This window comes from Theropithecus gelada, chromosome 13, assembly GCF_003255815.1.
Source record: "Theropithecus gelada isolate Dixy chromosome 13, Tgel_1.0, whole genome shotgun sequence".
NCBI classification, from domain to species: Eukaryota; Metazoa; Chordata; class Mammalia; order Primates; family Cercopithecidae; genus Theropithecus; species Theropithecus gelada.
Genome location: NC_037681.1, coordinates 81,420,648 through 81,436,161, shown reverse-complemented (window position 1 = coordinate 81,436,161; position 15,514 = coordinate 81,420,648). Strand labels below are relative to the sequence as shown.

Here is a 15,514-nt window from a genome sequence, read left to right as displayed (position 1 = left end):
GTGATTTTATTCTTCTCTTTTGCTGCTATATAAAAAGGGAATAATAGAACAAACATTTTTTCCTTGTTGTTCTTTACTTCTAAGACTCTTTTCATGTTTTCCATGGTACAAGGTAAACATTAGAATTTATATTTCAGAGACCTAAGGGGCAAGGAACAGGAGTGGGACCTGGAGGATATGGCTCTCTGGCAATTCAAGAATTTCAACTCAATGGTAAAGGGCTTGCAAGAGAAAATGGACTGCTATTTGTCCACTTGCTAGATGGCATCCCGTGAGTCCTATAACACACGAAGTATCTTCCCCACACTACTCAATGTACCATTTTGGGTTCTTCCTACTGGACCTACTAAATGCTGAGTGAAATCTGAAGGTGGTGGTAGATACTAGCATTCCTGGCTGTGTAATCTTACACATTTTCATTTTAAATATAATAATTCAAGCATAATCCATATTTAAAAAATTAGACTAAGGAGAGACAATAAAGGTTTTAAACGTTTCTCTTTGAAAAGATGGTATCTTACAGTACATACAAAAATACTCTGAAAATACATACGACTTCATTTACAAAACACTGAATCAACATATTACAAGAATTACATGGTTATGGATTTTAATAAACTGAGCATGCATTCATGAAACTTAAAAAATATTAAGAAATGCATTGAAAAAAGCAGCGTAAAAAAAGACAACTCATATAGTTAAATAAAAATTACAAAGGTCCTGAGCCAATTAATGGTTGGTAACAATGTCATTCAAAATGCCTTTAGGTTTCAATAAAATCCACTGCTTATTTCTGCATGCCTAGTCCGTGAAGAAACTATTTGAAGTTGTGGCATAAATAATGGTCAGGAATTATCATGCCAAGTTAATTTTACACCTCAAAAATACAAGTTTGCCATACTTAAAGGTATCTTATTGTTGATGCTGGAATGAGTTGCTCCTCAGTAAAAAATACCAGTCAACTAACAAGAATGGCATGAAATAGGATATGTAACAATTTTACCATTCATATACTGACTTTCAGTATCCTGGTTATATTTTGATTTTTAATAAAGATGCATTTCAAAGGCCTCCATGGGAGGCAATATATAAAGAATTTATGGTGCCCAACTCTTCTGTAATCACTGGACTAATCTTCCCTGCTAACTATGCAACATTTGGATAGAAAGGCACACAAAAAAGTTTAAATATTTCATGTGCCAATCTGGAAAAAAATAATTTAAATCAACAGAACAGACAGTACATCTACACAAATGAGGAAAGCAGAAAAGATACCTCACATTCATTTATCTCAGGTTTCACAAAGTGGCTTCAATGCTAAAGTAAATGTATTAACATTTGGAAAATACAAGATAATTTTTTTGTTGGTTTTCAATTTTTTTAGCTCTATACAATGATCACAACATAAGACAAAAAAAACAAAAAAAAAAACAAAAAAAAAAACAAACAAAAAAAGGAGTTCAGGACTTGTTATCAGTGTCCAAGTGGCTAAGAACTGGTTCCCATAACAAGCATTGAAAGTTAAGGCAGTAAAACCCCCAAATGCAAAGCTGTAATACTGTAGATGGCAATTTGACAGCAGGTGATCCTCAGAGAAGTGTATGTAGCAATCAGTGAGAGAATGCTACAGCATCTGCAGGTCAAAGTGTGATAGTTCAAAAACCACTTCAAGGTTATTAGGCTGAAGGCTGTAACGTTCACCTTATTTCACGTATGACAGCCACTTCTATTTGAAAACAAGTGGCTGCATCTATGCCACTAAATGACTGCTTGTTCACTTAAGTGAGGAGGCACTGCTTTTACCGATTAAGGGTCAGTCGAATGGAATTTTTGATGACACGGATGTTATTTGCTGGAACTGGAGATGATGAATCTGGTAGTTCTTTACTGGGTAGTCTCTGTTAGAAAGAAAGAGGAAACAAAAAAGGAAAAGCACATCATATATATTATAAAGGCCCAGCTAGAAAGTCAGTCACAAACTTTTTCTCCCAATCCCTCTAGCTCCTAAACACTCAAGTATGCAATGAATATTTCCTTCCAGTGTTCATAGGGAACTCTTGCTTTCAGAACTACTACTACTTTTTACAGTCAGAGGTGAAAAGCAGAGGGATAAGAGAAAGGGCAGAAGTGGCAGGAGTGTGAATATGTACAGGAAAAGAGGAACTGCCATGCCTGGATCGAGAAATGCATAAAGAATACAGTCCTTAAGGTCAAGCAAAGAAAAAAAAAAAAAGGAAGTGTATGGTGACTAAACAGGAAGCTCTTGGGGTGTGAAGTGAAAAATGAGTGTGTGTAGTAGAGAAAAATTTAATATCTGAGAGTTATGTTCCTCAATTTGTTTCTGTAATACATTCATGGAGAAGAACAGACTCAATCTCTGAGATACTTAAGTTCTCAGGAAAACCAAACTTTGTACTTAGGCTAGGTAACTTTGATGGTTATGAAATTCAGGGACATCAGTTTGAAGGACTCTGAGGACACTAAAGATTATTACATAAAGAAGGCAAAATCTAGGACCATGGTGGTTTCACGCCTGTAATCCCAGCACTTTGGGAGGCCAAGGCGGGAGACTCACTTGAGGTCAGGAGTTCGAAAGCACTCCACTACAAATACAAAAATTAGCCACTACAAATACAAAAAGATCGCGCCACCGCACTCCAACCTGGGCGACAACAGTGAGACTCTATGTCAAAAAAAAAAAAAAAAAAAAAAAAAAGGAAGGCAAAATCTAGACTTGTGTAATGAGGATAGTTTCTTGTCAAGAGATGACTGTTTAATTCTCCTGTTTTACCTTGGCTAAGCCAGTACCTGTATCGTATCCATATGCATTAAAACAATTATGAACAATTTCAGATATACAAAGAAGTAGAGAACAGGGCAATAAGGACTTAAATGCCAAAACCAAGTCTCAGACATTATTAAAATTTTGTTGCAATTGTTTGGTGTACCCACTTTCCCTTTAGACTTGATATATTAAAAAGTCCAGATATGTCATTTCACTCTTTTGTACTTTAATATCCATCTCAAAATTTGTTCTTCCACCATCACACATAATTATATATTCATGTTTTTTGTAATTTAATCTTATGTTAAAGGCTCAAATTCTACAAATAATAGCCTGTGAGTATACTATTTTGCTTTAGAATAGTTAATACATCCTGGAGAACCGGGCAGGGTAACAGTTGATGATGAGAAGCACTTTACCATTTAATGGCGGGGGTGCGGGTGGTAAGAGGGGGGTGAAAATAAGCCATTTTGTTCACTATAAACTCTCAGAGAAGGGCTTTCTCTAGTTACACAAGGCTGGTTTTTGAGTACTTGCTTTTTAGCATACCACACTTAATACTACATATTGTTAGCTATAAAAGTAATTCTTCAAATAATAAACATTTAAATTACAATTCAGGGGCGTTTAGCTCATGTTTTAAAGGTACTTACTATATATACCACTACATTTGGTTCCTCTAAAATATTAACACATATGGTTCCTAATTATCAAACCTATCTTTTGACAGTAAGCAATAGTACACAACAGAGATATACCTCCAGGTGCTTGGTAAGAAATTAATGTGCTGAGCATCCAACTGCTTGTTTAAAGATAAAAAACAAAGGGTGAACATAATCTAAATAGATAATAAAGTTGTCTTAAACTACTGACTCTTTTTTAGACTTCTGAGGTACCTACATTCACAACTATATACTTTGCTATATCCAACCCCAACTATACTGCTAGTCCTTGAGGACAGGGACAAAATCTTACTTTTTCCCAGTGCTAGGGCTCTTGATAAGCCTTTTGTACTTGTAGATTACCTATGAGTTTTTACCTATGTACTGTACCTATGAACAAGACTATTTTGTTACCTTTTTGCGTGATGTATCAATAGTTGGAATAGGCATAGATTCTCCTCCAATGGCATCCTAAAAACAGAAGAATCAACACAAGTGAAAACTAACTTTCCTATATGCAAACACTTATTTCTAATTAAAATAAAACCTAACTAAAATCTGACAGTAGATCTAATCTGACCTACTTTCTAACATGGCACTTTTTCTTTTTTTTTTTTTTTTTTGAGATGGAGTCTCGCTCTGTCCCCCAGGCTGGAGTGCAGGGGCCGGATCTCAGCTCACTGCAAGCTTCGCCTCCCAGATTCACGCCATTCTCCTGCCTCAGCCTCCGAGTAGCTGGGACTACAGGCGCCCGCCACCACGCCCGGCTAATTTTTTGTATTTTTAGTAGAGACGGGGTTTCACCATGTTTGCCAGGATGGTCTCGATCTCCTGACCTCGTGATCCACCTGCCTTGGCCTCCCAAAGTGCTGGGATTACAGGCTTGAGCCACCGCGCCCGGCGATACATGGCACTTTACAGTAAATATTCTGAAGCACACTATTAATATATTTACCACTGATTTTCTTTTTCTTTCTTCAGCAGCACGGGGGTCCTTAAATGTTGATTCAAGTCGAATAAACTAAAATATAAACATTGAAATAAATTGCTATTATGTACCTACAAAAAACCACACAAATCTATATAAACTGGAAGACTAATTATCAGTTACGCTATTATAAAAATTACTATAAATATGGGTTGGTAAGAGAAGATAATTTAAATTAGATTGAATTCAACTGCCACCGTTAATTTCTACAGTTTGGGTCATCTTTTCGGTTAAATCAATTCAGATTCTAACAAATATAGTTTTACTACCACCTACTGGAAGCAGGGCATATCAACACACAAGAAATGAGATTTTGTTATCAGTAATGACTTCTGTAAGTCAAGGAGAAACTCAGACCAATCATTCAAATTTTCAGACACATTAGTAATTTCAATTTAGGATGAGCAATTAATATTGTTCCTTTAATATTTGGGTAAATATTCTTTTCAGCCAACTCCTAACAGAACACCAACAGCTATGGAAAATTGTTTCTTTAGTATTAACTATAAAAAATATCAACTACTGAATCACCACGAAAGTTGTAACTTTACCTTTTCTATGTCTTTCAACCTCTTAGGAGTTCCATCTATGGATGGGGAATGGGCTCTCTTGGGTGTAACAGTCTTAGTTATATTTGACATTCCATTCAGATGCGGTTGTCCCTGGGCAGGGTTGTGAGGTGTTGTGATTCTAGGAATGACATTTCGTCCTACTACGGTAGGAATGGTACACACAGCGGGGGGTGATACAGCTTTTACTGTAGAGTCAACTTCTGAAAATGAAAAAAAGGATTTTAATAATTAAACATTTATGTAATTTTTTTTTCTTCTTGAGACAGGATCTCTCATTCCCATCACCCAGGCTGCACTGCAGTGGCTTGATCACGGCTCACTGCAGCCTCGACTTACTAGGCTCAGGTGATCCTCCCACCTTAGCCTCCCAAGTAGCTAGGACTACAGGCGTGTGCCACCATGCCTGGCTAATTTTTTGTAAACAGAATTATTAATATATACAAGTTTAGATACCTACTTGCACCAATGACCGGAATGGAAAGTCCCTGGGCTGGTGGTACACTCAGTGGCTTCTCCACAATTACAGCAGCAGGCTCAGCACTATTCCTAATGAAAGTGTTAAATTATCATCAATAAATGATTTAAATATTACTTTTTTTCTCCTTTTTTGAGGAAAGGCCTCACTCTACTGCCCAAGTTGGAGTGCAGTGGCACAATCACAGCTCACTGCAGCCTCAACCTCCTGGACTCAAGTAACTCTGCCACCTCAGCCTCCCAGGTAGCTAGCAATATAGGTGTGTGCCATCATGTCTGGCTAATTTTTTAAATTTTCATTTTTGTGGAGACAGGATCTCACTATGTTGCCCAGGCTGGTCTTGAACTCCTGAGGCTCAAGCAATCCTCCTGCCTCAACCTCCTAAAGTGCTGAAATTATAGATGTGACCCACCATGCCTGGCCCCATTAGTTATTTAAAACACTCTTTTTTTGCAACATTTACCACTGCCGTCTTTTTTTTTTTTAGACATGGTATTGTTCTGTCGCCTAGGCTGGAGTGCAGTGGCATGAACACATGGCTCAATGCAGCCTCAACCTTCCGGGCTCAAGCAATTCTCCCACCTTGGCCTCCCGAGTAGCTGGGACTACAGGTGTGTACTACCACGCCAAGCTAATTGTTTGTTTTTGTTTTGTTTGAGACGGAGTCTCGCTCTTGTTGCCCAGGCTGGAGTGCAATGGCACGATCTCGGCTCACTGCAACCTCCACCTCTTGGGCTCAAGTGATTCTCCTGCCTCAGCCTCCCAAGTAGCTGGGATTACAGGCACATGCCACCACACCCTGCTAATTTTTGTATTTTTAGTAGAGATGTGGTTCTGCCATGTTGGCCAGGCTGGTCTCAAACTCCTGACCTTAGGTGATCTGCCCGCCTCAGCCTCCCAAGGTGTTGGGATTACAGGCGTGAGCCACTGTGCCTGGCCAATTAATTTTTGTATTTTTTTGTATAGACAGGGTTTCGCCATGGTGTCCCGGCTGGTCTTGGAACTCCTGGGCTCCAGCAATCCGCCTGCCTTAACCTCTCAAAGTGCTAGGATTACAGGCCTAAGCCAGCATGCCTGATCACAACTGTTGGCTCAGGCCTGTACTTTAACATTTAATTGAAATAAAAGGGGGGAAAAAGGCAGAGGAGCCAGTAAGAAGAAAAAAATTTAAGCAAAAAATGTGTACGTTTCTGTGTAGCTATCTAGTCCCATATGCTCATAAGCCTATACCATCTCCCACAGGATTACCGCGAGTTATTTTTAAACAAGAAATTGACCAGCAGCCTGTAAAATAAAATATTCTAACAATTTAAAAAGGCAGTAGCAGGGGTATAGAAAACTTCAGATTACCTTCAAATAAACTGAACAGAAAACCAAAAGGACACATTTGAAATAAAGACAGACCTTTCTGTTTCTCCTACAGATGGGCTATCAGACTTGGACGCTGGAGAATTAAAAGGTGTTCCATTATCAGTGTCTCTGGAGCTATCCAGACAACTGCTATCCAGAGATGATCTTTTGGACTGAAGTCCGCTCGAGCTTCGACTGACATCAGAGAGACTTTGCTGAAAGAAGGGAATGATTTTAGGATTTCAAAATGCAAATGAGAATATAAAGACTGGTTTCAATTCTGACGGTCACTTAAGCAAATTATCTCTTGTGATTAATGAAAATGAGATTTTAGTCCTAGATTGAACTGCCTATATCTTCCTTATTTTTCTCAATAGGTTTGGGAGCTGTTAAGAATGCAAATTGGTCCTAGATCATTTGTCTGAGTAAAGTCATACTAGAGGGTTAAGATTACACACTCAAACTACTCAAACTCACCTTTTTCTTCTTTTGAAGAATTTCTGCAGGAAGGTAGTGGTGAAGTTGTTTTTTCTTTACATGAGTTGCTTCAATTTTCATTCCCTCCTTTAGCATATTTATATTGTTTGCCTGTCTGTATACTGTAACAATGTTAATATGTTAAATGGGAAACTTCTTTCTGAACCAAGAGTTCTGCCTAATTTTTCTGAAATGCATATACCTTTACCCTGCTATCACCACCAGCCACCCACGCACAACCCTCTCACAAAACAAGTATTTTTAATACATTTCCATCACATCACAATCCTATTCATGAATCCACTAGTTTTTCTTTTTTTGAGATGGAGTTTTGCTCTTGTTGCCTGGGCTGGAGTGCAATGGCGCAATCTCGGCTCACCACAACCTCTGCCTCCTGGGTTCAAGCGATTCTCCTGCCTCAGCCTCCCGAGTAGCTGGGATTACAGGCATACGCCACCACGCCCAGCTAACTTTTTGGATTTTTCATACAGACAGGGTTTCTCCATGTTGGTCAGGCTGGTCTAGAACTCCCGACTTCAGGTGATCCGCCCACCTCGGCCCCCAAAAGTGCTGGGATTACAGGCGTAAGCCACTGCACCTAGCCGTGAATCCATTAGTTTTTTCATGTCTACCTTCTAAGACTTTCTCATAATCAAACCTTATTAACAGAATAAGTATATTTAAAAAAAGGTATTTTCCAGATTTTATTTTCTGATATTTTCCCAAAAGGCAGTCTCTCCTTATAATTCCTTGCCCAAGTCTAAGCTAATTCTTTTTTTATTTTTTGACACAGAGTCTCACTCTGTCACCCAGGCTTGAGTGTAGTAGCACAATCTTAACTCACTGCATCCTCTGCCTCCTGGGTTCAAGTTATTCTCCTGCCTCAGTCTCCCCAGTAGCTAGGACTAGAGGTGCATGCCACCACACCCAGCTACTTTTTGGATTTTTTGTAGAGACAGGGTTTCACTATGTTGGCCAGGGTGGTCTCAAACTCCTGACCTCAAGTGATCCACCTGCTTTGGCCTCCCAAAGTGCTGGGATTACAGGTGTGAGCCACCGCACCTGGCCTTCTAAGCTAATTCTTAGGCCAAATATCCAAGATGCAATTCAAGCTGTCCTCCTCCTCCATGATAATTTACTACTGCAGCTACCACACCAACCATAGAATGACAGACTTCAGGAACCATCTTACAAATACATCCTTATTGTACAGTTGAGAAAAGGAGGCTAAACAGCCCTGAAAGCCTTGCCAGGATCAGAATCCACACAGCCCTAGATTCCCATTCTAGTGCTTTTCACACCTTATAAGAAAATGGGTTTTATTAACACACAAATTTCTTAAAATGTTTTAATTGTAAATATACCCAAAGAGAAAACAGGTTTTATTAACTACCACACAAATTTCTTAGTATGTTTTCATTGTAAATATACTCAATGAGACACTGAAGACAGGGATGGGAGGCTTGTTTTACACAGCAAGTACTGTGAGATGTGGTAAATTATTTAATCTCTTGGGGCCTCAAGTTTCTTCATCTGAAAAATAGTATCTTATAAATTTATAATAAACTATGTCCCAATCTTCTTTTTAAAAAATGTAAGCCCAAATTAGAATGGAAAAATTTAAGGCCGAGACGGGCGGATCACAAGGTCAGGAGATCGAGACCATCCTGGCTAACACAGTGAAACCCCGTCTCTACTAAAAAATACAAAAGACTAGCCGGGCGAGGTGGCGGGCGCCTATAGTCCCAGCTACTCGGGAGGCTGAGGCAGGAGAATGGCCTGAACCCGGGAGGCGGAGCTTGCAGTGAGCTGAGATCCGGCCACTGTACTCCAGCCTGGGCAAGAGAGCCAGACTCTGCCTCAAAAAAAAAAAAAAAAAAAAGGAAAAATTTATGGCGAATGTTTTTATTCCAGATTGCTTATAAAAGAGTTACCAAGAACACTTGTTCAAGTTGTAGATTCTCTGGCTCCCTCCCCAGAGTATGATTTAGTGGTTCTAAGGTGAAACACAGGAATCTGCATATTCTTTTTTCTGAGACGGAGTCTCGCTCTTGTTGCCCAGGCTGGAGTGCAATGGTGAGATCTCAGCTGACTGCAACCTCTGCTTCCCAGGTTCAAGTGATTCTTCTGCCTTAGCCTCTGGAATAGCTGGGATTACAGGTGCCCACCACCACACCTGGCTTATTTTTGTATATTTAGTACAGATGGGGTTTCACCATGTTGGCCAGGCTGGTCTCGAACTCCTGACCTCAGGTGATCCGCCTGCCTTGGCCTCCCAAAGTGCTGGGATTACAGGCGTCAGCCCCTGCGCCCAGCCAGGAATCTGCATTTTCATGATAAATATGAGGGCTCTTTCAAAAGAATTCAGAAAACCCAGATGAGCCAAACCAATACTTTTAATTGTATGAATGTATTCCAGATTCTTCAAGATAAATAATCCCAAATTTATAATAGATACATTAAGATATTCCAGAGTTGTGACGAGAGCGCTGGATGTGAAAGACATACTTTTCACTGATCCTGAAATATATTCAGCAATTCTGTACTTACTGATATTTATATCATATCAAAAACATAAAAGTCTGGCCAGGTGCAGTGGCTGACATCTGTAATCCCAGCACTTGAAGAGGCCAAGATTGGCAAATTGCTTGAGCCTAGGAGTTCGAGACCAGCCTGGGCAACATGGCAAAATCCTGCCTCTATTTAAAACAAACAAACAAAAAACCCATAAAAATCAAGTTTTTATTTTTTGAGACAGGGTCTCACTTTGTCACCCAGGCTGGAGAGCAATGGCGCAATCTCAGCTCACTGCAGCCTTGACCTTCTGGGTTCAAGCAATTCTCCCACCTCAGCCTCCCAGATAGCTGGGACCATAGGCACAATACCTGACAAACTTTTTTTTGTATCTTTTGTAGAGATGGGGTTTCACCATGTTGCCCAGATTGGTCTCGAACTCTTGAGTTCAAGAGATTCACCAATCCCAGTCTCCCAAAGTATTAAGATTACAGGCGCTTGTGAGCCACCGCGCCTGGCAAAAATCAAGTCATCTTTATTAAAAATTTATGGCGAATGTTTTTATTCCAGATTGCTTATAAAAGAGTTTATTATTGTGATCACAAACTCTGGTTGTACATACAAAGAGCTTTCCTTTCTTTGTGTTTTAAAACAGATAACATTCAGCCAGGCGAGGTGGCTCACGCCTATAATCCCAGCACTTTTGGGAGGCTGAGGCAGGTGCATCAGTTGAGGTCAGGTGTTCGAGACCAGCCTGGCCAACATGGTGAAACTCTGTCTCTACTAAAAATACAAAATTAGCCAGGCCTGGTAGTACGTACCCGTTAAGTCCAGCTACTCGGGAGGCTGGGGCATGAGAATTACTTGAACCCCAGAGGCGGAGGTTGCAGTGAGCTGAGATCGCACCACTGCAGTCCGGCCTGGGTGACAGAGTGAGACTCTGTCTCAAAAAATAAAGACTTGATTTTTATGGGTTGATTTTTATTTTATTTCATAAAATAAAATAAAACAAATAACATTCACATGCTACAAACTCAAAGCGTTGAAGAGTGTTCAGTGATGTCTCCTTATCCTGCACCCTGACCTAGAAGCAACCAGTCTTGCCATTTTTTTTAAACTAAGTATCCTTCCAGAGATATTCTATGCATTTTTAAGCAAATGTGTATTTATCTTTTCTTTTTATATAAATAGCACAGTGTACACAGTGTTCTGTAATTTTACCCCCCACTTAATATACCTTGGAAATTGCTTCATAATGTTTTTTTTTTTTTTTTTTGAGACAGTCTCACTCTGTGGGCCAGGCTGGAGTGCAGTGGGGAGATCTCAGCTCACTGCAACCTCCTCCTCCCAGGTTCACGCAATTTTCCTGCCTCAGCCTCCCAAGCAGCTGGCATCCACCACCGCACCCCACTAACTTTGTATTTTTAGTAGAGACAGGGTTTCACCATATTAGCCAGGCTGGTCTCGAACTCCTGACCTCAGGTAATCTGCCCACCTCCGCCTCCCAAAGTGCTGGGATTACAGGCGTGAGCCACCGCACCCGGCTCCTTTCCTGTTTTAACAGCAGTATGGATATGCCATGTTCGCTTAACCAATTGTGGAACTTTAATAAGTACAGCCAGCCAGATCGTAGGCAGATGACACTGAGTAACAGCCAGGTTTGAGAATCACAGCTCTATGATGATGAAGTCTTACCTGTATCAGTAAATGACTGTATATCATATGTCAAGTCTATGTTGACACTTTCTGCATTTTCTACTCTCCGAAAAATTATCCCAAGGAACCACATTGATACGTAATTGTTGCTATAAAGTAAAATTTAAGAATTTCCATTAATTATTATTATTTTACAATTTTACAGATGCTATTTCATAATTAAAACTTGGTCTCTATGTCTCTATCTCACAAATACAGATTTCAGTGGTCTGGCCAGATTCTTAAAAGTGACATCCAGAACTGGTAAGTTATCCCCTGTTGTTCTAAGAAGGATTAAGTGGCTATGAAAATGACTTACTAAATATATTCTTAAAGATGCTCCAAATATTGTGATGGTGTTTTGCTGGGGTTTGTGGGCTACCAAAGTAGTTGCATACTTATTTTTAATGCCTAGACACTCAAACTCAAATATATAATGTGTCATACTCCCATCAATGCCTGTTAAACAAAAATCTCATAATTACTCTGAAATGATGCATATGCCAAATAACATTATTTAAGAAACATAGTATTAAAAAACAATTAACTTACTCTTTATGATGTTCCTTATTCCCTGGGAATGACTGGGGATTCACATGGGCAAGAGTAATAAATTCATTCCGTTCTAAGTTTCCAACAAGTACACGGATTTTAGATTCTACTAATCCAACCCTAAAATAAACAACACAATTTATCTTACATCCACTTTAAATTTGAAAGTTACACTCAAGTAAACCAAACAGTATATTAACTATGAAGCTTTACATGTTCATTAAAAAATTTCAGGCTGGGTGCTGTGGCTCACATCTGTAATCCCAGCACTTTGGGAGGCAAGAGCGGGCAGATAGCCTGAGGTCAGGAGTTTAAAACCGGTTTTGGCCAACATGGCAAAAACCCATCTCCACTAAAAATACAAAAAAATTAGCTGGGCCGTGGTGGTGGGTGCCTGTAATCCCAGCCACTTGGGAGGCTGAGGCAGGAGAATCACTTGAACCTGGGAGGTGGAGGCTGCAGTGAGCTGAGATCACGCCATTGCACTCCAGCTGGGGCAACAGAGCAAGACTCCATTTAAAAAAAAAAAAAATCAGGCCAGGTGCAGTGGCTCATGCTTGTAATCCCAGCACTTTGGAAGGCTGAGGTAGGTGGATCACCTGAGGTCAGGAGTTCGAGACCAGCCTGGCCAACATGGTAAAACCTTGTCTTTACTAAAAATACAAAAAAAAAAAAAAAAAAAATTAGCTGAGTATGGTGGCGCACACCTACATTCCCAGCTACTCCGGAGGCTGAGGCAGGAGAACTGCTTGAAGCTGGGAGGTGGAGGTTGCAGTGAGCTAAGATCACCCCACTGCACTGCAGCCTGGGTGACAGAGTGAGGTTCCATCTCTAAATAAATAAATAAATAAAATAAAAATTTCAGCTCAATATATTAGGAATGCCATTTTAAATGCCATTGTAAACACTATGTCAACTTTAAATATGAAAGCTATACTCAAGTAAACCAAACAGCATATTAGCTATGAATCTTTACAAGTTCATTTAAAAATTTCAGCCTAATATATCAGGAACCCCATTTAAAATGCCATTGTAGTAAATGACAAGTTAGTAGATTTCTGTGTGTTCTTTTTTTTAATAGAAGAACTAATCTATTTAATGCATTCCTGAATCTAAAATACCTTGCTTTAGTTAAGACTATAAAACAGTCATGGCTTAGGGCATGAACAAAAACTACTGGTTAATCTAGTCCTGAATCTTTTTCTACCTTCAAATCTTATGTCTCAAACCTAAGGCTAGGCTAGGCCCATGCTTGTTAATCCCAGCACTTTGGGAAGCTGAGGCAGGAGGCTCACATGAAGCTAGGAGTTCAAGATCACCTGGGGCAACAAAGTGAGACTCCATCCATATAAGATTAAAAAAGAAAAAAAAATCAGCCAGGCATGGTGGCATGGGCCTGCAGGCCCCAGCTACTTGGGGAGCTGAGGCAGGAGGCATTGCTTGAACCCAGGAGTTTGAGGCTGCAGTATGATCACACCACTATACTCCAGACTAGGTGACACTGAGACTCATCTCTAAAAAAAAAATAAATAAATCCTCAGGCTAAGATAAGTTTAAACAATGAAACTAATATTGGCACATAATATGTGAAACAATCAGCTAGACTTTGCATTTAAAACAGAATTCACGGGCTGGGTGCGGTGGCCAACGCCTGTAATCCCAGCACTTTGGGAGGCCGAGGCGGGTGGATCACGAGGTCAGGAGATCGAGACCATCCTGGCTAACACGGTGAAACCCCGTCTCTACCAGAAATACAAAAAATTAGCCGGGCAAGGTGGCGGGCACCTGTAGTCTCAGCTACTCGGGAGGCTGAGGCAGGAGAATAGCATGAACCCGGGAGGCGGAGCTTGCAGCGAGCTGAGATCGCGCCACTGCACTCCAGTCTGGGCGACAGAGCAAGACTCCATCTCAAAGAAAAAAAAAAAAAAAGAATTCACTAAATTTGCATCAGATACTATCAAAATACAGTAAGTTTCATCAGATTTCTGCAATTTCATTTCTATCTCACTTAAGAAATGTGACCAATGGCAGCTTACTTATTAATGACTTATGAATTAGAATAATTACAAGAACATTTTAAGTTTTTTAAAAACATCAGCAAAAGCTTATACATTATAATTGTGTGTGTTTTAACAGTGAATCTACAAAAATCTGTGTTATTCCAGTGTCATCTAAACGACAGGTTGGCAAACTTTTTCTGTAAAGGGCTAAATAGTAAATTTTAGGGTTTCTGGGCCATACAGTCTTTGTTACACCTATTCAACTTTGCTGTCAAGCACAGAAGCAACCATAGATAATACATAAATGAAGAAACATGGCTGTGTTCCAATAAAACTTTATAAACATAGGTGGCAGACTGAATTTGGCCTAGACCCTATTTTCTGACTCCTGATCTATACAAACAAAATACTGTTTCAGTGTCAGGACTATTTTCAGAGTCCCTTTAATTATCAATGAAATAAGGATTAAACTCTTGAAGCAAAAATAAAACAGTATTGCTGTTTTGCTTTTCCAGAAGTCAGACCCAAGGAAAGTACAACCATCTCTGGTGGTCTAATAGCTTCCGTCTGATAGAGCCAAGGATGTGAATATACGGGAGGCAGAAGGGATAAATTTAGATGCACTAGAAAGAACACACTACTTCTTGGCCACAAATATCTCCTACCTATTGACAGAAGCTTAATCTGAACGATTTAAGCCATTATCTCCTAAATTAAAAGGATATACAAAATGTCTTTTCTATTGAATTTTGTTGGAGGTAAACATGATGGCAAAAATGAAAAACTTAGGCCAGGTGTGGTAGCTCACGCCTGTGATCCCAGCACTTTAAGAGGCTGAGGTGGGTGGATCATGAGGTCAGGAGTTCAAGACCAGCCTGGCCAAGATGGTGAAACCCCATCTCTACTAAAAATAGCCGGGTGTGGTGGTGGGTGCTTGTAATCCCAGCTACTCTGGAGGCTGAGGCAGAGAATTGCTTGAACCCAGGAGGTAGAGGCTGCAGTGAGCCAAGATCACGCCACTGCATTCCAGCTTGAGTGACACAGTGAGACTCTGTCTCAAAAAAAAAAAAAAAAAAAGAAAAGAAAAGAAAGAGAAAAGAAAAACTTAGACGGTGCTATCAGAATCATCCAAACTAGCTCAAAATTTTGCTTAAATCTGACTCCAAGAAGCAACAAGAAGCAAAATCTATACATGTATCTTTTGCTCATGTACCTCCTTATTCTGAAACATTAATTTGATGGCATATTTTAAACACTGAAGCTCCACGGTTATGCACAACAATCACCAGTAAGATATAATAATTTTACAGATCACTTGAGGTCAGGAGTTCGAGACCAGCCTGGCCAACACGGTGAAACCCCGTCTCTACTAAAAATACAAAATTAGGCACAGGGCATGGTAGTGCGCACCTGCAGTCCCAGCTACTCAGGAGGCTAAGGCAGG

General features: G+C 39.9%; 1 protein-coding gene across 1 annotated transcript in view; it reads right to left on the bottom strand.

Annotated features, from left to right (window-relative positions):
* Positions 1-479: 479 nt before the first annotated feature.
* The window catches only part of PAPOLG (poly(A) polymerase gamma), a 43,633-nt gene continuing 28,598 nt past the window's right edge, over positions 480-15,514 (bottom strand). Inside the window, exons 14-22 of the mRNA XM_025354801.1 lie at positions 12,071-12,190; positions 11,519-11,628; positions 7,310-7,431; positions 6,887-7,047; positions 5,465-5,553; positions 4,987-5,207; positions 4,403-4,468; positions 3,862-3,918; positions 480-1,898 (exon numbers count right to left, since the gene is read on the bottom strand). Coding sequence (XP_025210586.1) covers positions 1,800-1,898; positions 3,862-3,918; positions 4,403-4,468; positions 4,987-5,207; positions 5,465-5,553; positions 6,887-7,047; positions 7,310-7,431; positions 11,519-11,628; positions 12,071-12,190 — 1,045 coding nt within the window. The 3' untranslated portion in view covers positions 480-1,799. The remainder of the gene's footprint in view (positions 1,899-3,861; positions 3,919-4,402; positions 4,469-4,986; positions 5,208-5,464; positions 5,554-6,886; positions 7,048-7,309; positions 7,432-11,518; positions 11,629-12,070; positions 12,191-15,514) is intronic.